Here is a 23214-nt window from a genome sequence, read left to right as displayed (position 1 = left end):
GTAGCTGCAATGTTGACCTTACTATCCAAGACCACAATGCAGTATCATTAATTCAAGCAATGCTCAATAAATTAATGCTGCTGGAAAAGTACACTCTACCTCTTATTTGCCACTTGGAAATTTAGAAAATAATCATCAAATAATAAAATTATTTCTTTTTGTCCTAATTATATTTTCTAATACATTTGTTGATGGTTTCATTTACATTGTGATGTGTTTCTACTGTGATTATTAAAATCAATTTCAATGAGTATGTGTTCGTAAGTCTTTAAGTTTGTCTTGGACAAATAGGGTATATTTTTGGAAAATAATACTTTCAGAACACCATTGCTATTTTCATAAATATAGGCTTTTTAAAAAAGCAGCTAAAGATTTGATTTACAAATGTCCATTTTTCCATAAGCATTTGTTATACAGAGTATAAATACAGTTATTAATTTGGACATTTTTTTATCCCATATGTAGGTAGGAAGTTTCTGCCTCTCAGAGGCTGGAGCAGGTAGTGACTCATTTGCTTTGAAAACCAGAGCTGATAAAGAGGGAGATTATTATGTCCTCAATGGATCAAAGATGTGGATCAGCAGTGCTGAGTACGCGGGGCTCTTTCTGGTGATGGCGAATGTAGACCCTACCATTGTAAGTTTGAAAACGAAATTTCTTTCTTTTTCCAAACCCCTTCTTTTCTCTTTCTTTATCTTTTCCTCCTTCTGTTTCCTTTTTATGACTTCATCTTAACTCTTTAGTCTTCTCAGTACTGAAAATATCAGACTTGAGCTGACCTTTTTTTGCTTTATTTATTAATCTCCTAAAGTAAATATTGTTGACAAAATTATTAATTAGAGTTGGCCCACCATATCCATGGATTCAGCCAACTCCAGATTGAAAATATTTGGTAAAAAAAAAAAAAAAAAAAAAAAAAATTCTGCAAACTTCCAAAAAGTAAAACTTGAATTTGCTTTGTGCCAAGTACCATGTTGAATTCATGTGAATAAAGTGATGTGCATGCATTATATTAGGTATCAAATAATCTAGAGATGATTTAGAGTCTACCGGAGCATGTGCACAGGTTATATGCAAATATTACACCATTTTATGTAAGGTACTTGAGCACTGTCAGATTTTGGTATCCATGGGGGGTCCTGGAACCACTCCCCCACAGATATGGAGGGATGACTGTTTGTGGAGGACCAATTGTTACTTATCTCCTAATGTGTTATATAGTAAGCTAATCTTTTTTTCTTTTCCTTTTTTTTTTTTTTTTTTGATGTGGAGTCTCGCTGTATCCCCCAGGCTGGAGTGCAGTGGTGTGATCTCACCTCACTGCAACCTCCTCCTCCTGAGTTCATGCGATTCTGCTGCCTCAGCCTCCCAAGTATGTGAGACTACAGGTGCGCACCACCACGCACAGCTAATTTTTGCATTTTTTGTAGAGACAGGGTTTCTCCATGTTGGCCAGGTTGGTCTCGAACTCCTGACATTGGGTGATCTGTCTGCCTCGGCCTCCCAAATTGCTGGGATTATAGGCGTGAACCACTGCACCCGGCCCTAATCTTTAATTTTGTTGAATTTCCAATTTTCTGTTTAGTACCTATTTAGTACATTTAAGAATTTAAGTACCTATTTAGTACATTTATTTTTAAGAATACTTTATTCAGTTGGAAAATAGACATATAGCAAAATGATAAATACGTTTTTTCATCGGTAAATACAGTATTTTCACTAATGTAACAATTGAATTAAATTGTTAAAACTTTTTTTCTTTTTTTTTTTGAGACGGAATTTTTCTCTGTCGCCCAGGCTGGAGTGCAAGGCTGTGATCCTGGCTCACTGCAATCTCCACCTCCTGGGTTCAAGCCATTCTCCTGCTTCAGCCTCCTGACAGGCACCTGCCACCAGCTAATTTTTGTATTTTTAGTAGAGACGTTGTTTCACCATGTTGGCCAGACTGGTCTCAAACCCCTGACCTCAGGTGATCCGCCCAACTTGGCCTCCCAAAGTGCTGGGGTTATAGGCATGAGCCACCATGCCCGGCCTAAAACTTTACATAGTAAAATTAAATTGAGAACATGGCATTCTCATGATTATATAATTGTGTAATAATAATTTTAATATTTATAATGGCCTCTGAAAAAGTGAAAGAAATGGTAAGGTTCTTGGATCTCATGTCCTCTAGTTGCCCTCGTTTCATAATGCCCATGTTGCAATTCTGAGTCCGTTAGTATTTATTACTAAAGTCCATTCGTAGTTTTCTTTTTACTTAAACTCTTTAGAAACAAGGCGTTTTATAAATCCAAGTGGTAATAGCGTTTTAAATCTTCTTTTTAGGGATATAAGGGAATTACCACCTTCTTAGTAGATCGTGATACTCCAGGCCTTCATATCGGGAAACCTGAAAACAAACTGGGGCTCAGAGCTTCTTCCACCTGCCCATTAACATTCGAAAATGTCAAGGTGGGTGTCTTAGACTAATCAGTAAAAGACTGATATGAAATAAGCCTTGCGTGGAACCACAGGAGGTGTGCAAGACAGGTGTCAAAATATTAAGTGGCTATAAGCACACGCAGGAGAGTATGTTGTAAAACCCTGAACAGTGCTCTTTAGTCATGACCAGACAAATGTACTTTTCACAAAAGTGGAAACCTTTCTGCCCAGAAGCTGTCCTGGGAAGCAAGTGTCAAGAATTCATCCCATTTATGTTTCATAACTTACGTACTCTGACCATGTGTACTTTATGAGCTTGAGACTTGTGAACCAAACGGGGCTGCAGAGAAGGAAGTCTGGTGTCAGTGCACTAAAGGCCACAAGATGGGGGTGTTGTTCAGTGAGAGCGCAAACAGCCAGGCTATTAAACGTGAGCAACAGCAGATCGCAGATGTTAGTGCTGGTGCTGTAGAACTCTCTGTAGGTGGGGCGGGTGGTGTCGGCTTTTCCACCACTCATCACAGAGCCTAATCTTTTTTTGCATGGCTGTGGGGAGCGAGGGGGAGGATGTCTTTACAGATGTCATTCGGGCTTCACTACTTCACCCCAACTGTTTTCCTCATTCTTACTTTCCCATTTCTTTCTCCATTCTTCCCTGCTCACTCCCCCAACTACCCATGTTGTAAAACTAAGTATAGTTTTTTATTATTCCTAATTCTTTGTGTTTTTTTTGGACTGTGAATAAGCATTTTCGTCTGTTTCTTCTCTCTTCCTCTTTCTCTTTCTTGTGCATACACCTGTGTACACACGCGCACACACACACGCCCCACAGTTGATTTTTATGAGGATGAATGGTCTCAACAGCAGAAAGGCTTACTACACTTGTTTTTGCAAGTATTTGCAGATTTTTGTAGTTCCTAATCTGTTATCTTACACTGTAGCCTACAGATAAGAATTGGGGGGGAGTATTAATTTATGTTATTGATGAATTCTATGAGATTCCGTTACTCTAGATTCACTCATCCATTCAATACCTGTGCAAGGCTCTGGAGGATGCAGTCATGAACAGCATGAACTTGAGTCCTTTTCCTCAGAGAGCTGTGGAAAAACAGTGTAGAGGGAGACACAGATGCCGGCAAGTTCTGTGAGACGGCTAGCACACGAATTGGGAGGCTATGCCTACTTACAAATACATAATCAAAATGAATCGTGTAAAATGAAACTGAGAAATAAGTGCACATTTGTATTTTCAGGTTCCAGAAGCCAATATCTTGGGACAAGTTGGGCATGGCTATAAGTATGCCATAGGGAGTCTTAATGAAGGTAGAATAGGAATTGCTGCGCAGGTAAGTCCAATGTAAACTCTTCTGTGATGCGAGTCAATTAAAATGTGAAAAGAAAAAAATGCAATGAGACCAGTGAAAATTTGGAAGCTTGTGGACACAAGATGGCATTGTTCCCTTACATGAGGGATAGAATGGCTTCTGATTATTTCTTTCAAATTCCCTTTTGGTCAATTATGTCAGTGTCTGTAGAACCAAACAATGGCCTGGTGGTAACAGTGTTTCTGCTTTGAGAACATTAAAGTATTATCTAATACCTGAACCAATAACTTTTAAAATGTATTGTAAATTAAATATGGCACTTAAAAAAATCTGCTTTTCGAAGCATGAAATTCATTCTGGAAGGAATTTTTTACATTAAGGATAAATAATATTCATTTCACTGTGTAGTAAAGATCTCTTATCTATAGTTAATAAAAGATTTGTTGCTTACTGTTTTGCATGTGAAAACTGGGCAATTTTTTTGGCGGCACATGAAATAAAATAGCCACAGTTAAGTAGATATATAAAATGAGAACTATTCAAAAATTTTTTTACCAAATTTGGCTTTTATAATGCATATTGTGTTTTTCTATTAAGTGATATTAGTTATTTTCCAGATTAACAAAATTTATAAGGTCTTTGGCTTAACTATAGATTGTGTCATTTTTGTAGAGTGTGTGTCTGTGTGTGTATATATATACACACACACATATATATATATAATTTTTTTTTTTTTGAGACTGAGTCTCGCTCTGTTGCCCAGGCTGGAATGCAGTGGCACGATCTCGGCTCACTGCAAGCTCTGCCTCCCGGGCTCACGCCATTCTCCTGCCTCAGCCTCTGGAGTAGCTGGGACTACAGGTGCCCGCCACCAGGCCCAGCTAATTTTTTGTATTTTTAGTAGAGATGGGGTTTCATCGTGTTAGCCAGGATGGCCTCGATCTCCTGACCTCGTGATCCGCCTGCCTCTGCCTCCCAAAGTGCTAGGATTGCAGGTGTGAGCCACTGCACCCGGCCTTTGTAGAGTATATTTTAAATCAGTGATTATACAAAACTCAAGAACTTAGAGCTTTTCAATTTTGAAGATGTTACATATATATTAGCTATTGGAATAAATATTAGATTATTACTCTAGATTTTTTTCTGGTGCTGTTACTTTGCTAACTATTTTTAGACCATAACTTAGTCCAGTTTTCCTACAATGCTAGACAGTGCGTCACTAAAGAATATTGTTTTATCAGTTCTCTTAAAAGTTTTTCTGTGATTCAACTTAGAGATGACATTAAAAACTACAATACTAGATCTCATTTTTTTCAGACATATAAATAATATAGATGTTCTGGCAATAAAATACACGGCCTGGGCTTCAGTCTAATTACTCCAAGTTATCTAATAACCTAATTAAAAGTTAAGGTCAGGTAGTTACTATGTCAGTGGATACCTTTGAGAAGAAGAGGCACATGGAGTGTAACAGTGAACTGAAGGCATCTGTCCTCGAAACCTTGCAGGCAAAGAGAATTCAGTTTTTCAGTGTTTGTAGTAGAAACATTTTACTAAGGTAGAAAAGCCCATTTTGATGGATAACTGATCATTTCAGTCTTCATTTCAATATAGGGTATTATTTATGTACAAATTTTAGCTGTAAGGGTATAGTGACATCATCTTATCTCACAGCCAAGAGTGCAGTGAGTCTGCTGCGTCATGTGAATTTGGGGTTTGTGGTTTTCTTGTGCCTTTAATTTTTAACATATTATTCTGTTTTCTAGGGAGTTCAAAATAAAAGACTAAAAGAAAATGTGAATGAATACTAATGAAATAAATTGATAAGTTTGCTGGGCATTTCCCCCAAAAGCTTTTACTATTGATTTTCTAAAACCATAATTTGACATAATTAGATAGTGATTTAATGGCTACCTAATGTTGACACTTAGAAACCATTTCTAAGCTTGAATCATATAATAGATATCAAAGTTGGTTAGCAGTGAGACAGTTCAACTAAAATTGTCACCATGTCCTGTGTAAATTAGTGTTTTTTACTAGATGCTTTCTATGCATTGCTTTCAACCCTAGCTGTATATTAAGTCACTAAGGAGTTTTATAAAGTTGAGCTTTAGGTCACACTCCTCCACCTACTCTACTCCCAAGATTTGGATCCAGTCATTAGGCCTGGGTGTCAGTATTGTTTTAAATCAGGTTCCCCAAATGATTCTGTGGTGCAGCTCGGGTTCAGAACCACTGCTCTCTTATGTTCTAATGTCCTTCCCATTGAAGCTCTCATTAATCCTAATCATATACAAAATAGACGGGAAGGTACAAAGTTAAGACGTGATCTTCCACATTTCACTTCTAGAAGAACTGGAGGGAGTTCCTCTACAGTCTTTAAGGCCAGTTCTGAGCAAAACTTGTATGGCTCATTTTATACCTGGAGAATCAAAGCTTAAAGAAGATTCCTAAAAAGTAATCTTAACCTGAAAAGGTTGTGTGAACACAGCCTTGCTGGGAGATTTACCTCTGCTGGAATTAAATATGCTCATATTCACATGAAATCACTCAGACTTTTCTCCCAATTATTGGAAGTTCAGTTCTACAAATGCAGTGGGCGAAGATGTGTTATGAACACACACCTCACCACCTCAGCATCTCCAGTTCTTCCCCTACCCCAATCATTCCATTTATGTTTAGAAGGAATTCACAACTTGGATAATTAAACTTGTAACAAAGTAAGAAATTCTGATCTTTTTCTTTCTTTCTTCTTTTATCTATTAACAGATGCTGGGACTGGCACAAGGATGTTTTGACTATACAATTCCATATATTAAAGAAAGGATGCAATTTGGCAAACGACTGTTTGATTTTCAGGTGTATAATTATTAAGGTCTTTCTGCTGTGCTGGACTTCCCCAGCTTCCTGTTAATGAAGGGCTGTGTTGAAAGCCATTGAGGGAATCCCCTCAGGGGGATTTTAATGGGAGATGGGTAGGGGAGGAAGGAATAGGTCTCAGGGAGTGTACTTGTGAATACCTTGATCTTTGCCAAGGGCAGAGGAGTAGTCCTTGAGGCCAGGCTGTGGTGTGATTCAGGATATCCTGGTAAGCACTATGAAGCTGTCTCCTCACTGTTTCAGAAGCTCAGGGCAGGGGGTCTGGAGTCAGACTTCCTGGATTCAAATCCTGGTTCTTTCACTTACTAGCTTTAGGCCTTAGGCAAGTGACCTCATTCTAGTCTTAAACTGCCTCATCTATAAAATAACGATAAAACTACTTACTTACCCAGTTTTAAATGAGGTATGTGTAAAGTGTTTCACACATTGCATGGGTATAACAAGTGCTCAGTAAATGGTAACACTTGTTATGGGCCCCCATTCAGACCAGAACCATATGGTAATCCTCAGAGGACTGTACTTTGACACCTACGTCTCATGGAAGACACAGTTTGCTGCATTAAATACAAATGAGGTGCTCTCAGTCAAGCACTTGGGTAATACTGGTTTGGTCCAGTGCCGTGGCTTCTCAGAGTTCCCCAGGCAACCTGGGGATTCCTTGGTGGCAGTGGTATTCTCCCTGCCCTCCCTGAGGTCTTGCCAGGGTGGGAGCAGCCTGGAATGGCAGCTTACCAAACCTTTTAGGCAACCTGAAGGCATGTCACCTAAAATTCCAGAATAATTACTTTACATGGTTGCAAAACCTCCCTTAAGCAGCTCTAGGCTCCAAGTACAATTTCTGATTGCACCGCTAGCTGTCACATTGCATTGTCTTCAGGTTTATAATAATGACTAGGCCTCCTATGAGCACACTCAGGTTGCACATGTGTAGAGATACGAGGCTGTGGACATGCACAGTCATTTCAAGACCCAGAAGGACTGAGCATGGCAGGCCCGGCCAGTGCCTACCGCAGCCCATGCTGTCATTCCCATCTTATGCCTAGGAACCCGAAGCACATGGAAGCTGAGTTCCCAAGGTCATAAAGCTAATATGGTGCCAAAAGTAGAGGTATTTTTTGGTCTTGGCCTCTAGTCGAATTTTTATTATACTAGAGTACTTTCTCAGAGCCAGCTACCACAAAGATTGCAGTGAAAGAGACAGAATGTAAAGGTTGTTTTGAAGGGAGGCTTTTGATCTTCTTTATGCACAGGAAACTGTGTTCTTGTGCATATAGATAGACAGATTGATAGATGGAAGGGGTCAGGTATACTAACAGGTATAATCATAATGACATCTTTAGAGATGCCTAGTAGGGGTAGTTAAAAGAACACTTAGATTTTTTAAATTAATTAATTAATTTATTTTATTTTATTTTATTTTTTTGAGACAGAGTCTCACTGTGTCACCCAGGCTGGAATGCGGTGGTGTGATCTCGGCTCACTGCAAGCTCCGCCTCCCGGGTTCACACCATTCTCCTGCCTTAGCCTCCCGAGTAGCTGGGACTACAGGCGCCTGCCACTGTGCCTGGCTAATTTTTTGTATTTTTAGTAGAGATGGGGTTTCACCGTGGTCTCGATCTCCTGACCTTGTGATCTGCCTGCCTCGGCCTCCCAAAGTGCTGGGATTACAGGCGTGAGCCACCATGCCCAGACTAATTTAGTTTTTAAAAATTTTGTGGGTACACAGGTACCCACAAACATTTATGGGGTACATGAGATGTTTTGATAGAGACATGCTATGTGAAACAAGCACATCAAGGAGAAGACGTTTTGCTCTTAAAAAGCAACATTATTATAGCTGTATAATGCTTTGATTAAAGTTAGTAGAGTTTTTTCTAACACGTTATCTCATGTTTGCTTTGCATGCATTCATTCATATCTTTCTGACTTCGAGACTACATGGTCCTTGAGGGTAGAGACCAGCCTATTCATCTTTATTAATTTCAATTGTTTATTCAGTATAGACTTATTTAACATGTTCTCCATGCCAGGCCTTGTGTTCACAATGTAGTTAGGGAACGAGTATTCAGCAATGGTGAGTTCTTGTAGAGCAGGAGACATGCCTCAGTCACTTTCCTGCCTCTCTCAGTACTTAATGTAGCAAATGGAATAGACAGCATGGATGGTGACTGTCAGTTTAATTGAACTGAATGTATTTTGCAAAAATAATCAGAATCTCTGAGTTCTACATAAAAAGCCAAACTCCTAGAACAGTGATACTTGTATAGAAACAGACAAATTCACTGATGGAACAAAACAGAAAAGCCGGAAATAGACCCATGCATGTATGCAGATTTGATGTATGATAGAGATGGCATTACAGATCACTGAGTGGGAATATTCTTTCTGTGTGAGAAAATAATGAAACTGTATTCCTACCTCACACCATACACAGAAAATAGATGTCAGATGTAAAGACATAATGTTAAAAGCAAAACTTTAAAGATTTTAGGAGAAAACAGAGAGTATCTTTATAACCTCATAGTAGGAAAGGTTTTTGTAAACGGACACAAAAAGGACTAATCCTAAAGATAAGATGGGTGGTAAGATTGGTAAATTTTTTTCCTGGAAAGTTGCTATAAAGTGAAAAGATAAATCACAGAGGAGAAGATATTGACTCTGCATATAGGTTTGTGGGTGTTTAACTTACTATTATGCTTCATAGCCTACATATATGGAACATCGTCTTTTTTTGTACATATGAAATTGTCGTGTGTATCACATATTTCAGGAAGAGAAAGAGAAGAATCTGTAGGGTATTAACAAACAGTGCTGTTTTTCTCCAACTTGTCCCTCCCTTTTGTTTAGGAAAGGCCATTCCTGGGATTTGTGTGTGATTGCCTTAATCAAGGTTCACTGTCTTAATATTCATCACACATTATTATAATTATTTAATTGTCTGTTCTCCCTGCTGGACTATATATTATAAATCATGAGAACAAGGAACTCTGGCTGTGCTGTTCAGTGCACTGCCTCCGTCACGCTCAGGGCGGTGCCTGCCATCTCAGAGGTGCCCAGTAACTATCTGGGTGGATGGATAGGTTAGGCATGAGAAACATTTCGGTTTGTAATAAACATCTGTGCCTGTTATTTCCAGGAAATTGTTTACAAATGTTAATGTTTGTATTCTGGCTCACTAAGTTAACCGTTGTTTCTTTCATTGGCAAACATTTAGTGTGGACCTAATCACCCTCTAAAATTTCAGGGTGGTAGTAATTGGTGCTTCATATATTCTTCATTGCTTTGTAGCTAACATCTTTTAATGCCTGGAAGCCATATGCAAAATCAAAATTTTCTTAATTCAAGCAAATAAAGAATATATTCAAAGTTTTGCTGTGCCAGGATTTAATTTAAGCTCAATTTTGATCAAAAGAGAGTTGAAATAATTATTAAATGTAACAGTCAAGTGTTTAAACCTAACTTTATGATACTTTACTATTTAAATCTTGATAATCATGAAGAATTACATGAACTTTGAAGTTTTTCTAGGAAAAGAGGATTTAACGTTACTTATAATGTCACATTTCATTTTAGATTACAAATTTTAAAGTGTTTAAAAGACATGAATGTGAATTTCCTTTGGGGTATATTTTGAGTCTGTCAGTGTTGTGTATCTAGGCAGGACTTTCAGGTTGAGGTGCTTTTTTAAAATCATAATTCTCTAACTTGGGCCTGACTGTTACAGGGCCTCCAACACCAAGTGGCTCACATGGCCACCCAGCTGGAAGCTGCAAGATTACTAACATACAACGCTGCTAGGCTTTTAGAAGCTGGAAAGCCATTCATAAAAGAAGCATCAATGGCCAAATACTATGCATCAGAGGTAAGAAAAAAAAAAAAAGGAAAAGAAAAAGTAATTTAGCCTTCTTTTTTTTTTTCCCAGATATATACTTATTAACATTTTCTCTTGGGATTGTTGATTGTACTTTGGTTGTTTTTCAAGTTAAGATAACATGGCCTCTTATTTCTTATAATAGAAAAGCAAAAAAGGAAAACTGCCATAGGAAAACACTTGAATTCTGTGAGGTCTCAATGATTCGTTGAGTATCCCAGCTCAGCTAGACCACCCATCTCAAACTGCCATAGGAAAACCTTCAGTTCTGTGAGGTCTCAATGTTTCGTGAGTAGCCCAGCTCAGATAGACCACCCATCTCAAATCTATGGCTGAGCCTCCTCTGAATGAGGGTGTCATGCCTATGGTGTCAAGTTCAGGCAAAGTGAATGCCGTGGAAGATGATGGATCCATCATATGAACAAATCAGATTTAAAACACCAAGAAAAGATTGTCTAAAACTTTGTACTCATACGTTGGCTTTCTATAGCTAACACATTAGACTGTGGCTAGAGAATTTAGCCAAATCATTGGGCAGCTGTTTCGCAGCCTCAGCAGTATCTTACTCATTCCATGGCTTTAAATTCTCATTTAACCTCTCCAGCCCATAAATTTAAATCTCCTGCCTCAACTTCTTTCTGAATTCCAGACTAACATGTCCAACTTCTGCTTTACCATCAGAACCTGAGCATCATCTTGACTCCTTGCTTTCCCTCACCCCACACATTGAGTCCAGCATCATCTCTTGTGAATTCTACCCCCCAGATGAATTCTACCCCCAAAAGATTCCTTGAATGGTGTATTTGTCTCCCTCTCCACTGCCACCTCTGTACTGCAGTCACCTTGCTGCTCTCCTGGTCCCTGGTGCTTCCTCCCATCCAGCCTCTCTCGTTTTTCAAAGTGGCAGCGAGGCCATGTCACCTTCCTGCTTGAAACCCTTCAGTGGCTTCTCACAACAAATGGAACTCTATCCATACTAGATTTCAATTGCTGCTATAACAAATTACCAAAAAGTCAGGGACCTAAAACAATGCAATTTCATTTTCGCTCACTTCTAGAGGTCAGAAATCTGAAATGGGTCTCACTGGAATACAGGGGCTGCCTTTCTGCGGTTCTAGGGGACAGTTGTTTCCAGCTTCTAGGGGCTGCTGACATTCCTTGACTTGTAACCCCTTCCTCCATCTTCAAAGCCAACAATGTGGCGTGTTCAGATCTCTCTCTGACTCTGCTTCCTGCCTCCGTGGTCATGTCACCTTCCATGACTAACTCTCCTGCCTCCTCCTTTTCCTTATAAGGACTCCTATGATTATATTACAGCCACCCAGATAATTCAGGGTAATCTCTCCACCTCATGTCCCTACCCACATCTGCAGAGTCCCTATTGCCATGGAAGGCAGCATATTCACAGCTCTGAGGGATAGGATGTGAACGTCCTTGAGGGGCCATTCTGCAGGGTCTCTCGCTCCTTCATTCTCTTTTCACACTTCATCCCAGTCCCAGCCCACTGGCTGTCTCAGGGGCTGGAAATTGAAGAGTTCATTCTCCCCTTGGAGGCTTTCCACATGTTGGTCCTCAGCTTGAAATGTCCCCTAGCTCATCCGTTAGGCCCCTAGTAAACATTTCCTGAATAAATGATATCCCTCAGCAGGCAGATTCACGTGAACAATGCTCTAATTTCTTAAGAAAATGGGGATTTAGTGAAATGGTATGGAGAATGGGACTGAAGAGACAGTGCTAGTTTAAAAGATAACTTCAGTCCTTCCAATGCCACTAACAGTGAATCCATGTTGCTGAAAATGTTATCCAGAAGTGTTTATTGTGTAGAAGTTATGTGATTTCAGTGTGTAATTGCACTTGCTTTTGGTAGATTGCAGGACAAACAACCAGTAAATGTATCGAGTGGATGGGGGGAGTAGGCTACACCAAAGATTACCCTGTGGAGAAATACTTCCGAGATGCAAAGATTGGTAAATAGATATTTATTTTTATTTTGTTTTATTTGCCTCTGTAGGTATTTTGGCTGCTTTATTTGTCAATTTTATCCTAGGCAAAGGCAATTTTAATTTCTTCAGTATACGTTTATTGGCTCTCTTTATGTGGCTGGATTTTTTTTCTTACCTTGTCCTTCAAAAAAAATTGTTCTGTTTTTTTTTTAGATATCAAATTGCCTTTTTAAATGTCTCAACAGGTTATTTAGTAAAACTGCCACAAGTAACAGTCTGAGCTTATGCATCAATTGTTGAAGAATCAAAATCTTCAACTTTTGATTAAACTTTAGTCAGTTTAATCCTGATCCTGGACATCAAAAAACCAAATGGAAAATTGTCATCTCTTAGTCAAAATTACTCTGTGAAATAGTACTATATTCAGGGGACATCAAGTGATGTGACTAGTAACTGTTTTATAGCAAGCGCAGAGGTGATGTTTATAGAGCTATTTCTTGTCTTAACTGTGTGCCAACTCCTCATTGTTCCTTCTGCTTCCTTTTGCTTAAGGTACGATATATGAAGGAGCTTCCAACATCCAGTTGAACACCATTGCAAAGCATATCGATGCAGAATACTGACGTCTGTAGGAGTGGGACCCCTCCCTGGTGTCACTGCTGTAAAATTTTAAACTGTTGTGTCTTGTTAGGAGTAAGTGCCTTGCATGGGAATAAACTTCCACAGCATTCAAATATTTTACTGAAGCCCTTAGTCAGGGTCCTGGGGGTTGGCCTTTTTGGTTTTCTCTTTTCAGGCTATTTAACTTAGGCACAGGAGATCCACTTTTAAACTTGGGAAATAAGCACCTGTATTTTTTCCCAAAACTGTTTTTAAAGCTCTATACATATATATATTTTTTAATTTGAGACGGAGTCTCACTCTGTCACTCAGGCAAGAGTGCAGTGGCATGATCTCAGCTCACTGCAACCTCGACCTCCTGGGTTCCAGTGATTCTCATGCCTCATCCTCCCAGGTAGCTGGAACTACAGGTGTGCACCACCATGTGTCACTAATTTTTGTGTTTTTAGTAGAGATGGGGTTTTGCCATATTGCCCAGGCTGGTCTCGAACTCCTGGCTTCAAGGAATCGCCCACTTTGGCCTCCCAAAGTGCTGGGATTACAGGGATGAGCCACCGTGCTTTGCCGGATATTTGTATTATCATTCTAGTTTCAGAGTATACAGAAATTTCATCCCATCATTTTGAAAAATAAAGATATCTGAAGTACAACATTACTTATAGAAATAGTTACTTTGTACTCCTTAATCTTGTGGCATCAGAGGAATATTTGTTATGTAGTAGGCAATTTTTATCCAGTACTTTATAGATTCAACTCTAAGTTGCAAGTGAGGTCAAAACTCATGAAAATTTATTTAGAAAAATCTAAAAATTCTGGTTTTAAATATGAGAATCAGTGGAAAATAAGGGTATAATTTTGTAGGTAATATAATTGAAGAAAATATTATTTTAACAATGTAAAGCAATGTGATTTGTTACTATAATTAACCTGTATAAAAGATACATTTCATGGTGGTTTCGGTAGGTCATTTTAAAAACCAATGTGCATTAATTTTCAAGTATAAGGTTTAAGTAATTTGATTGAATAATCAGAAAATATTCAATACAGTGTTGGAATATTCTGTCATGCACTATTTTTCCATTGACAATTTCTGTATTTTAATTGAATACAGTTTCTTCAGTCATGGTTATTGCACTTTATCCTGAATAATAATTCAGAAATTGGGTTTTGGTTCAGTGATTCTCAAGAGAAAGATCTCTTGCCCATTAAGAAGTGTATCAAAATCTCATAAGAAATGAGGGAAAGAAGAGGGCTGTAGAGTTTGAAAAAGTATATTCAATATTAAAATAATTTTATATTTGGGAAGGCAAAAATGAATCTATTGTTTTGCTATACAGGTTATAAACAGGCAAAATCAATAAAATATATACCTGGTTGTATTAGTCTGTTTTCATGCTGCTGATAAAGACATGCCCAAGACCAGGAAGAAACAGAGGTTTAATTGGACTTAGAGTTCCACATGGGTGGGGAGGCCTCAGAATCATGGTGGGAGGTGAAAAGCACTTCTTACACGGCGGCGGCAAGAGAAAATGAGAAAGAAGCAAAAGTGGAAACCCCTAATAAACCCATCAGATCTCGTGCTTATTTACTATCACAAGAATAGCACGGGAAAGACCGGCTCCCGTGATTCAATTACCTCCCCCGGGACCCTCCCACAACATGTGGGAATTCTGAGAGATGCCATTTAAGTTGAAATTTCAGTGGGGACACAGCTAACCCGTATCATTCTACCCCTGGCCCCTCCAAGTCTCATGTCCTCACGTTTCAAAACCAATCATGCCTTCCCAACAGTCCCCCAAAGTCTTAATTCATTTCAGCATTAACCCAAAAGTCCACAGACCAAAGTTTCATCTGAGACAAGGCAACTCCCTTCCACTTATGAACCTGTAAGATCAAAAGTAAACTAGTTACTTCCTAGATACAATGGGAGTACAGGTATTGAGTAAATACAGCCATTCCAAATGGGAGAAATTGGCCGAAACAAAAGGGTAACAGGGCCCATGCAAGTCTGAAGTCCAGTGGGGCAGTCAAATTTTAAAGCTCCAAAATGATCACCTTTGACTTCATGTCTCACATCCAGATTACGCTGATGCAAGAGGTAGGTTCCCATGGTCTTGGGCAGCTCCGCCCCTGTGACTTTGCAGGGTACAGCCTCTCTCCTGGCTGCTTTCGTGGGCTGGCATGGAGTGTCTGCGGCTTTTTCAGGCGCACAGTGCAAGTTGTCTGTGGATCTACCATCCTGGGGTCTGGAGGACAGTGGCCCTCTTCTCACAGCTCCACTAGGTGGTGCCCCAGTAGGGACTCTGTGTGGGGGCTCCAACCCTATATTTCCCTTCCACACTGCCGTAGAAGAGGTTCTCCATGAGGGACCTGCCCCTGCACCTAACTTCTGCCTGAGCATCCAGGCATTTCCATACATCTTCTGCAATCTAGGCAGAGGTTCCTAAACTCCAGTTCTTGCTTTCTGTGCACCCACATGCTCAACACCATGTGGAAGCTGTCAAGACTTGAGGCTTCTGCCCCATGAAGCCACAGCCCAAGCTGTACATTGGCCCCTTTCAGCCACAGCTGGAGCAGCTGGAACACAGGGCACCAAGTCCCTAGTCTGCACACAGCATGGGAACCCTGGGCCCAGCCCTTAAAACCACTTTTTCCTCCTGAGCTCCCAGGCCTGTGATGGGAAGGCCTGCCAGGAAGTTCTCTGACATAGCCTGGAGACATTTTCCCCAGGGTCTTGGGAATTAACATTAGGCTCCTTGCTACTTATGCAAATTTCTGCAACCACCTTGAATTTCTCCCCAGAAAATGGATTTTTCTGTTCTATTGCATAGTCAGGCTGCAAATTTTCCAAACTTTTATGCTCTGCTTCCCTTATAAAACTGAATGCCTTTAACAGCACCCAAGTTGTCTCTGGAATGCTTTGCTGCTTCAACATTTCTTCTGCCAGATACCCTAAATCATCTCTCTCAAGTTCGAAGTTCCACAAATCTCTAAGGCAGGGGCAAAATGCTGCCAGTCTCTTTGCTAAAACATAACAAGAGTCACCTTTGCTCCAGTTCCCAACAAGTTTTTCATCTCCATCTGAGACCACCTCGCCTGAATTTTATTGACAATATCGCTATCAGCATTTTGGGCAAAGCCATTCAACAAGTATCTAGGAAGTTCCAAACTTTCCCACATTTTCCTGTCTTCTTTGGAGCCCTTCAAACTGTTCCAACCTCTGCCTGTTACCCAGTTCCAAAGTTGCTTTCATATTTTTGGCTGTCTTTTCAGCAATGCCCCACTCTACTGTTAGCAGTTTACTGTATTAGTCTGTTTTCACACTGCTGATAAAGACATTCCCCAAGATTGGGAAGGAAAAGAGGTTAATTGGACTTACAGTTCCACATTGCTAGGGAGGCCTCAGAATCATGGCGGGAGGTGAAAAGCACTTCTTACATGGTGGTGGCAAGAGGAAATGAAGAAGCAGCAAAAGTGGAAACCCCTGATAAACCCGTCAGATCTCGTGAGACTTACTATCATGAGAATAGCACAGGAAAGACTGGCCCCCATGATTCAGTTACCTCCCCCTGGGCCCCTCCCACAACCTGTGGGAATTCCAGGAGATAAATTCAAGTTGCAATTTCAGTGCAGACACAGCCAAACCGTATCACTAGTGACGCCACTTCTTCAGTATTAGGGATTCTCAGTCAGAAGAGACCCCCTCTGTGGTACACTTCCTGAGTCCCCTCAGGAGGAAGGTGGACAACAGAGAAATGAGAGTTTTGATATTTTCTGAAAGAGAAACATGCGTTAGAGATGAAAAATGTTCCCAGGCTCATGCAGTTGCTTTAGAATAATCATTACTGTTAAATGAGAAACATTTTAGTACTTTAATGAGAGGATAATGTTTATTTAAAAAACCTGACATTTCCAGAGTAATTTCGCTTTGCACATTCATGTTTATTGACGTGGACTAATTTCTATAATGCAAATCAGAGTTAAATATTAAAAATTGTGTAAATACAATTGACATAGGAATTATATTAAAATATTAGGAGGAAACAAGGACAAACTTAGACCTTGAATCCAAAGAGATAAAGCCTACTTGACTTTCAAATGGAGAGATGATGAAAACCCACTCATTCAGTCTTTCAGAACAAAAAGACCATAATCTGATAAGAGTAGGAGATGGATGAAATGCCCTACAGAGGCCTTGGACATCTTTAATTTCTGTGATTATGTGAAAGAGGTGGACTTTACAGATAATGGAGCAGAAGCCAACATTAGTAAAAAGAATCCCAACTTCTTCCTGTAGAATTAGAAACATGTGAAAGTACAATAAACCTCTTGTTCCAATTACCAGCATCAGAGAGCTTCCCATTTGCATCTGGACCTTGAATTTATATTTATTGATCAAGTTCTAATTTGTATGTATATTTTGTGCATATTCACAAATAACAGTTAAAATTAATTATGTATTATAGTTAATATATGCGCCTACCTTCTTCCGTTAGTGAATCAGTAAATGGTAAAATGTGTTATTTTATCATTTCTCCAAAGAGAATGTTGTAGGTTTTCCCTGTAGTTCTTGCATTATAGCTTTTCTTCTGATAACCATGACTTCAGGAGCTTTAAAACTATCTATCTTGCGTTTGTGTCTGGTGGAGAACTAGCCATTAGCCTTCTGAAGCCTGCCATTGTGGTTAATTTGAGGATTGGGCTGTCTTGGGGCTCAGAAGGTAAAGAACTGTTTGAGCAGATGTGTGTGGGCGGCACTGGATTCCACCCAACTGCCAAGTTAGTATTGTTAGAGATTTCGTTTTACAACACAAAAATAAGCCCGTGTCAAAGATTTTTAAATTATGGAAAGTTAAACCTAGAAAGACTTTAGAGAACCAGCCACCCAACTCTCTCATTTTAAAAGTGAAGGATTCATAGCACAGATTACTTGCCTAAGATCATCCAGGAACAAAGACAAGAATCCAAATGTACTTGGGGACAAGAATTAGTCCCCAAATTCAGTGTTCTTCCTAGTATTAAACATTGCCCCTTTCAACAAATTTTGGATTTCATTCTTGTTATATTTCAGTACTCTTGTTGATTTATTTTAGGTTTAACTGATAAAGAATGAGCATTTCAGAAGTGTTAGGACTAATCAGTGTCATTGCTTACAATATGAATCACTTGCCAAAGACACTGGCATTTAGCAAGCTCTCCTCAGCTGTAACCAGCATGTCAAATGAGGGATCCTTTGGTTTCATTGTTATGATGTATTTTTTAAATGTACTAGTTATATCCTTGTTGATGTATTTTTGCTGATCTTTCATAAAGCAGAAGTTTTGTTTTAATGGTATATATTGGATTGTATTCAATGTTACAAAACCAATATTCTATGGAGAATGAAAAAATAAAGGACTAAATTAACTGGAGATTTTTGGTACTCTTATAAAGCAAAATTGTTTGTTATACATACAGATGAAATAAGAAAATAATGTAATCTTTCTGTAAGATAGATACATCTTTGTTTACCAAACCAATAGCTTGCCTCTCATATAAGCCAATTTTGTTTGTTTTCAGAGAAGAGGTCTTATAATGTAGACCAAGTTTAAATTCATGATGCTAAAGAAAATTTTGCCAGAGGACCCCTTTTTTTTAAATGGCAAAATAAGCAGCTCTTCAGTAGAGAGTTCACCTCTTTTGAGCACACCTTTGCTGTACAGATATTATCTGGCTGATATGTATACCTGTGCTTTATAGTATTACTTTTAGAAAATGTATATTATTGCACTTTTTACTCAGTGGTACACTGTAGCCTAAGGCTATAGGAAATTTCAACTTATTTTCTCCCCATTATTCTCTACATCATTTTAGAAATCTACATATTAGTCCCCCCCCTTTTTTTTTTGTCATTCAGCAACATGTAGTGAGTGGTCGCTATGTCCAAGGTGCTGTGGACTCTGAGCCACCATGCAAAGATGAATAAGAATAGCTCCTTGTTTAAATGTGTGCCCATTCAGGTGTCTTTTCTATTCATCACAGAAAGATTGAGTAGAAAGCTACCAAGGTCACCCTTATGCAGAAATATTTCTTTACATCCATTAGAATGATAACAGTAAGTGCTGATACCATGTGCTAGCCATGATTCTAGACTCTTGACACATATTAACTCACAACAGCCCTATGAGGGAGGTGCTCTTGGTTATCTCATTTTATAGGCAAGGAGACTGAGGCATAGAGGGGTTCGAGAAGATGCTTATTGGTAGATGGCGGAAATGAAACGCAAACTCCAGCAGTCTTGCTGATGAAGGCCCTCCTAGATTTATTCTTTTGCATCTAAGCCTTGTTTATCTTCAGGAGCCTTCCAGTAAAATACTACCAACAACTAGCCCTTTATTCATTAATAATTCTTCATGAATGAGTTTCAGATACTTTGAGGCAGAGAAACTAGCTGAGAATGGAGCCTTTGAGACAAACGGGTGTGGTGGAAACGTGTGTTTGGGGAGAAGGCCTGGGAGAGTAGGTAAAGCAATGGGAAGATGCAATTAGAAGGATGAGAAAAGCACTGAAAAGAAAACTAAGGAAAGAGCAAATAATCTCACTCTAGAATTTTGCCTGGGATTTGCTATGTGCCATGTTTGACTCCTGATCTTAAAAAAAAATAAATAATAAGTAATTTATTGAGCCCAGGAGGTTTGAGACCAGCCTGGGCAACATGGCGAGGCCTCTTTTCTACACAAAAACACAAAAATTAGCCAGGCGTGGTAGCACATACCTGTAGCCCCAGCTACTTGGAGGCTGAGGTGAGAGGATTGCCTGAGTCTGGGAAGTTAAGGTTACATTTAGCTGTAACTGCACTCCAGCCTGGGGGACAGAGTGAGATCCTGTCTCAAGAAAAAAAGAAAAAGAAAGAAAGAAAAAAGTAAAGACTCAAAGTTACCCGAGAGTGGGGAGAATGACAAAATCCACGATAGAAAAGAAATCTGAGTGGTGGCTACAGTGTCTGACACACAATTATTTGTACAGACAGCTCACAATATAAGGGAAAAAACCTTATTTTTTAACATAAATCATGGTAAGTGGAAAATAAGATGGGAAGATAGGCAAACATAGTAGTATTTGTAGTTGCAAATGGATTAAACTCAGATGTTCAGATGGTGCAAATGAAAAATTTAAATCCCAGCTACATAAAGTTAGAAACACCTAAAACAAAACAGCACAGAAAAGTTGAAATAAAGAGATGGAAAAAGACCATACAAATGCTACAAAAAGGAAAGCAGGAATAGCAATGTTGATATCTAACAAAACAAAATTAAAGGCAAAAATAATCTTAAAGGATATCTCATAAAAAGGAAGAGTTCACCAAAAAAGTCCAGTAGTCACAAACTTTATGTCCTTAACAATGTAACTGGAAACTACATAGAGCGAAGCAAATAGAAATAGAATGAAAAAAATTGACAAAGCCATTTTCATAGTTGCTGACTTAGAAATCACCAAGTCAAATAGAAGGTAAGAACAGATGTAGAGGATTTGGGTGGCGTAATTAACAGGTTTGATAAAGAGCGAGAACTTTTTTGTTTCTTTTCAAATGCAAATGAACGATCATTAGAATTTTGTCTCAAAGAAAATTTCCACAAATTCCAAAAAGATAAATTTTATAGGCAGCACTCACTATACACAATGATAAGTAAATATATAAACAAAAAAGGTAGGATATAGAAAAGCTAACCATGCCGGGCATGGTGGCTTATGCCTGTAATCCCAGCACTTTGGGAGGCCAACACAGGTGGATCATTTGAGGTCATGAGTTTCAGAACAGCCTGGCCAACATGGCGAAACTCTGCCTCTACTAAAAATACAAAAATTAGCCAGGTGTGGTGGCCCGCACCTGTAATCCAAGCTCCTCAGGAGGCTGAGGCGGGAGGACCGCTTTAACCCAGGAGGCAACGTTGCAGTGAGTTGAGATCACACCACTGCACTCCAGCCTGAGTGAAAGAGCAAAAAAAAAAAAAAAGCAAAAAACGAATGTTGACAATGATATGACAAGCCCAGGTCTCCAATCTTCAGAGCTTCGGGGAGGCGGTACAAGAAGGCATGTCAGGGACATGCAAGGCAGCATGGTTTGTAGCAGCAAAAAGTTAGAAATGGCTGAGTAGGAGAATAAATAGGTAAATCATCGAAAATGCGCACAAAAGCCGTTTTAAAAAAAAGGAAGATCCATGTATGGAGATGAAATCAAGTCATATTGTTTAAGGAGATAGCAAGTCACGTAGTATTTGTGCAGAACAATACAAAGCTACATATATCTCTGTAAATACAAACGTGTATAAATTCTTAGAAAAAAAAAAGCTTGGAAATTAGCCAGGCACAGTGGTGCACACCTGCAGTCCTAGCTACTCCAGAGGCTAAGGCGGGAGGATCACTTGAGCCAAGGAGTTCAAAGCTGCAGTGAGCTATGATCATGACACTACACTCTAGCCTGGGCAACAGAGTGAGACCCCATCTCTTAAAATAAAATAATATAAAGAAAAAAGTAGAAAGTATACTGCCACACCAATAACCGCATTTGACTCTGGGGGCCTGTGCTGGCACTGGAGGTCATTAGCATCATCTATACTATTTGAATTTTTATATTAGGACTATATTCTTATATTACTTGTGTAATAGGAAATTAAAACAACCTACCAGGCTACTGACATCTTTTACTTTTGTGCATCATTCTCCCTTTAACCGATTTTTCTGCTTTTCTCAAATAGCCACAGTGAAATAGGCAGCTCTGTTTAGCCTCATGGGAGACCAGACTCTGACACAGAGAGCACAGAAAAGAGATCTGAAACCTATGAAGGTTTGACCTCCCTAGGTAAATAGCGCTGTTCAGGTTTAAATGCTTGTCCTAAGCAAAGGAATGTATGGCTTGCTTTGCCAAGCAGAACTTCACAGAGAAGGCTTTTTGTTCTCAGGTACAAATTGGGCCATGTGTACTGGCCTTGGGATTAGGATCTTGTCTTTAGTTGTGATTTGATTTTCTATGATTTGACCCAGGGTATTCAAATGTAATATTTCCTTGAACATGAAACATTTGTATTAAGGAAAAAGGAAAAATTCAAAACTTCTACTCAAGTCAAAGGGCACAGGTCCTGTGTTTAAATTGGATGGACAAAGTATGGCCCAAGGGCCAAATCCAAGCCACTGCCTATTTTTGTTATGGCCTACAAGCTAAGAATATGTTTTTATCTTTTAAATGTTATATAGGTATGTACAGTATCCTCAATTTTGCCTCTTGCCTAGAAAGCCTAAAATGTGTACTCTCTGGCACTTTTAGGAAAAAGTTTGCCAACCCCTGATTAAACGATTGCCTCTGAATCAAATTTTGAATGAAAAGGTTGGTCAGTCTGTCTTGATGTCATACCGAAAGAAGAGAAAGAGAGAAGACTTCCCCTAGGAACCTGAGCCATTATTCTCTCTTGATTTTCTTTGTTGACTTTCTGGCCCTATAGGTTCCCTCCTACAACCTACAAACACGATTGTCTTCCCTTACCCACAGTTTCCGTTACCTGCATCAACTGTGATTCGAAAATATTAAGCAAAAAACTCCAGAAATAAACAACAGATACGTTTTAAATTGCACGTCATTCTGACTAGCATGATGAAATCTTGCACAATTCTGCTCTGTCTCAACAAGAACGTGAATCATCCCTTTGTCCAGTGTATCCACGCTGTCTGCCCTACCCACCTCTTGGTCATCAACATTGTCTGCTCTTGACATCCCGCCGAATTCATTGTCATGCTTGGTGATCTAGGATGGCACAAAGCAGAGGCTCCACCTTCTCAGACGTTGTCGGAAGGTCGATAGTAGCCGAATGCTGCATCACGGTGCCTATGCCATTCACACAACTTCATCCTATCCCACATGCATTTTATCATCTCACACCATCACAAGGAGGGTGAGTACGACAATGAGACAGTGAGAGACCACATTCATATAACTTTTCTCACAGTGTGTTGTTATGATTGCTCTATTTTATTATTATTGTTAATCTCCTTCTGTGTCTAACTTATAAATTAAACTTTATCATATGTACAGTAAAAAAAATGCAGTGTATATAAGGTTCAGCTCTAACTGCAGTGTCAGGCATACACTGGGGATCTTGGAACATATCACCAATGAATGGAT

General features: G+C 39.3%; 1 protein-coding gene across 2 annotated transcripts in view; it reads left to right on the top strand.

Moving 5' to 3' along the window:
• ACADSB (acyl-CoA dehydrogenase short/branched chain) overlaps window positions 1–14443 on the top strand; it is a 39698-nt gene extending 25255 nt beyond the window's left edge. Inside the window, exons 5-11 of one of the 2 annotated variants that reach the window (XM_003904360.3) lie at window positions 466–636; window positions 2326–2451; window positions 3675–3767; window positions 6516–6605; window positions 10351–10488; window positions 12365–12464; window positions 12993–14443. In XM_003904360.3, the coding sequence (XP_003904409.1) occupies window positions 466–636; window positions 2326–2451; window positions 3675–3767; window positions 6516–6605; window positions 10351–10488; window positions 12365–12464; window positions 12993–13063 (789 nt within the window). In that variant the 3' untranslated portion in view covers window positions 13064–14443. The remainder of the gene's footprint in view (window positions 1–465; window positions 637–2325; window positions 2452–3674; window positions 3768–6515; window positions 6606–10350; window positions 10489–12364; window positions 12465–12992) is intronic. The other variant, XM_009215556.2, reaches the window with a different exon arrangement.
• Window positions 14444–23214: the final 8771 nt, after the last annotated feature.

This window comes from Papio anubis, chromosome 11 (assembly GCF_008728515.1).
Source record: "Papio anubis isolate 15944 chromosome 11, Panubis1.0, whole genome shotgun sequence".
NCBI lineage: Eukaryota > Metazoa > Chordata > Mammalia > Primates > Cercopithecidae > Papio > Papio anubis.
This window is presented reverse-complemented; position numbering and strand designations above follow the sequence as displayed.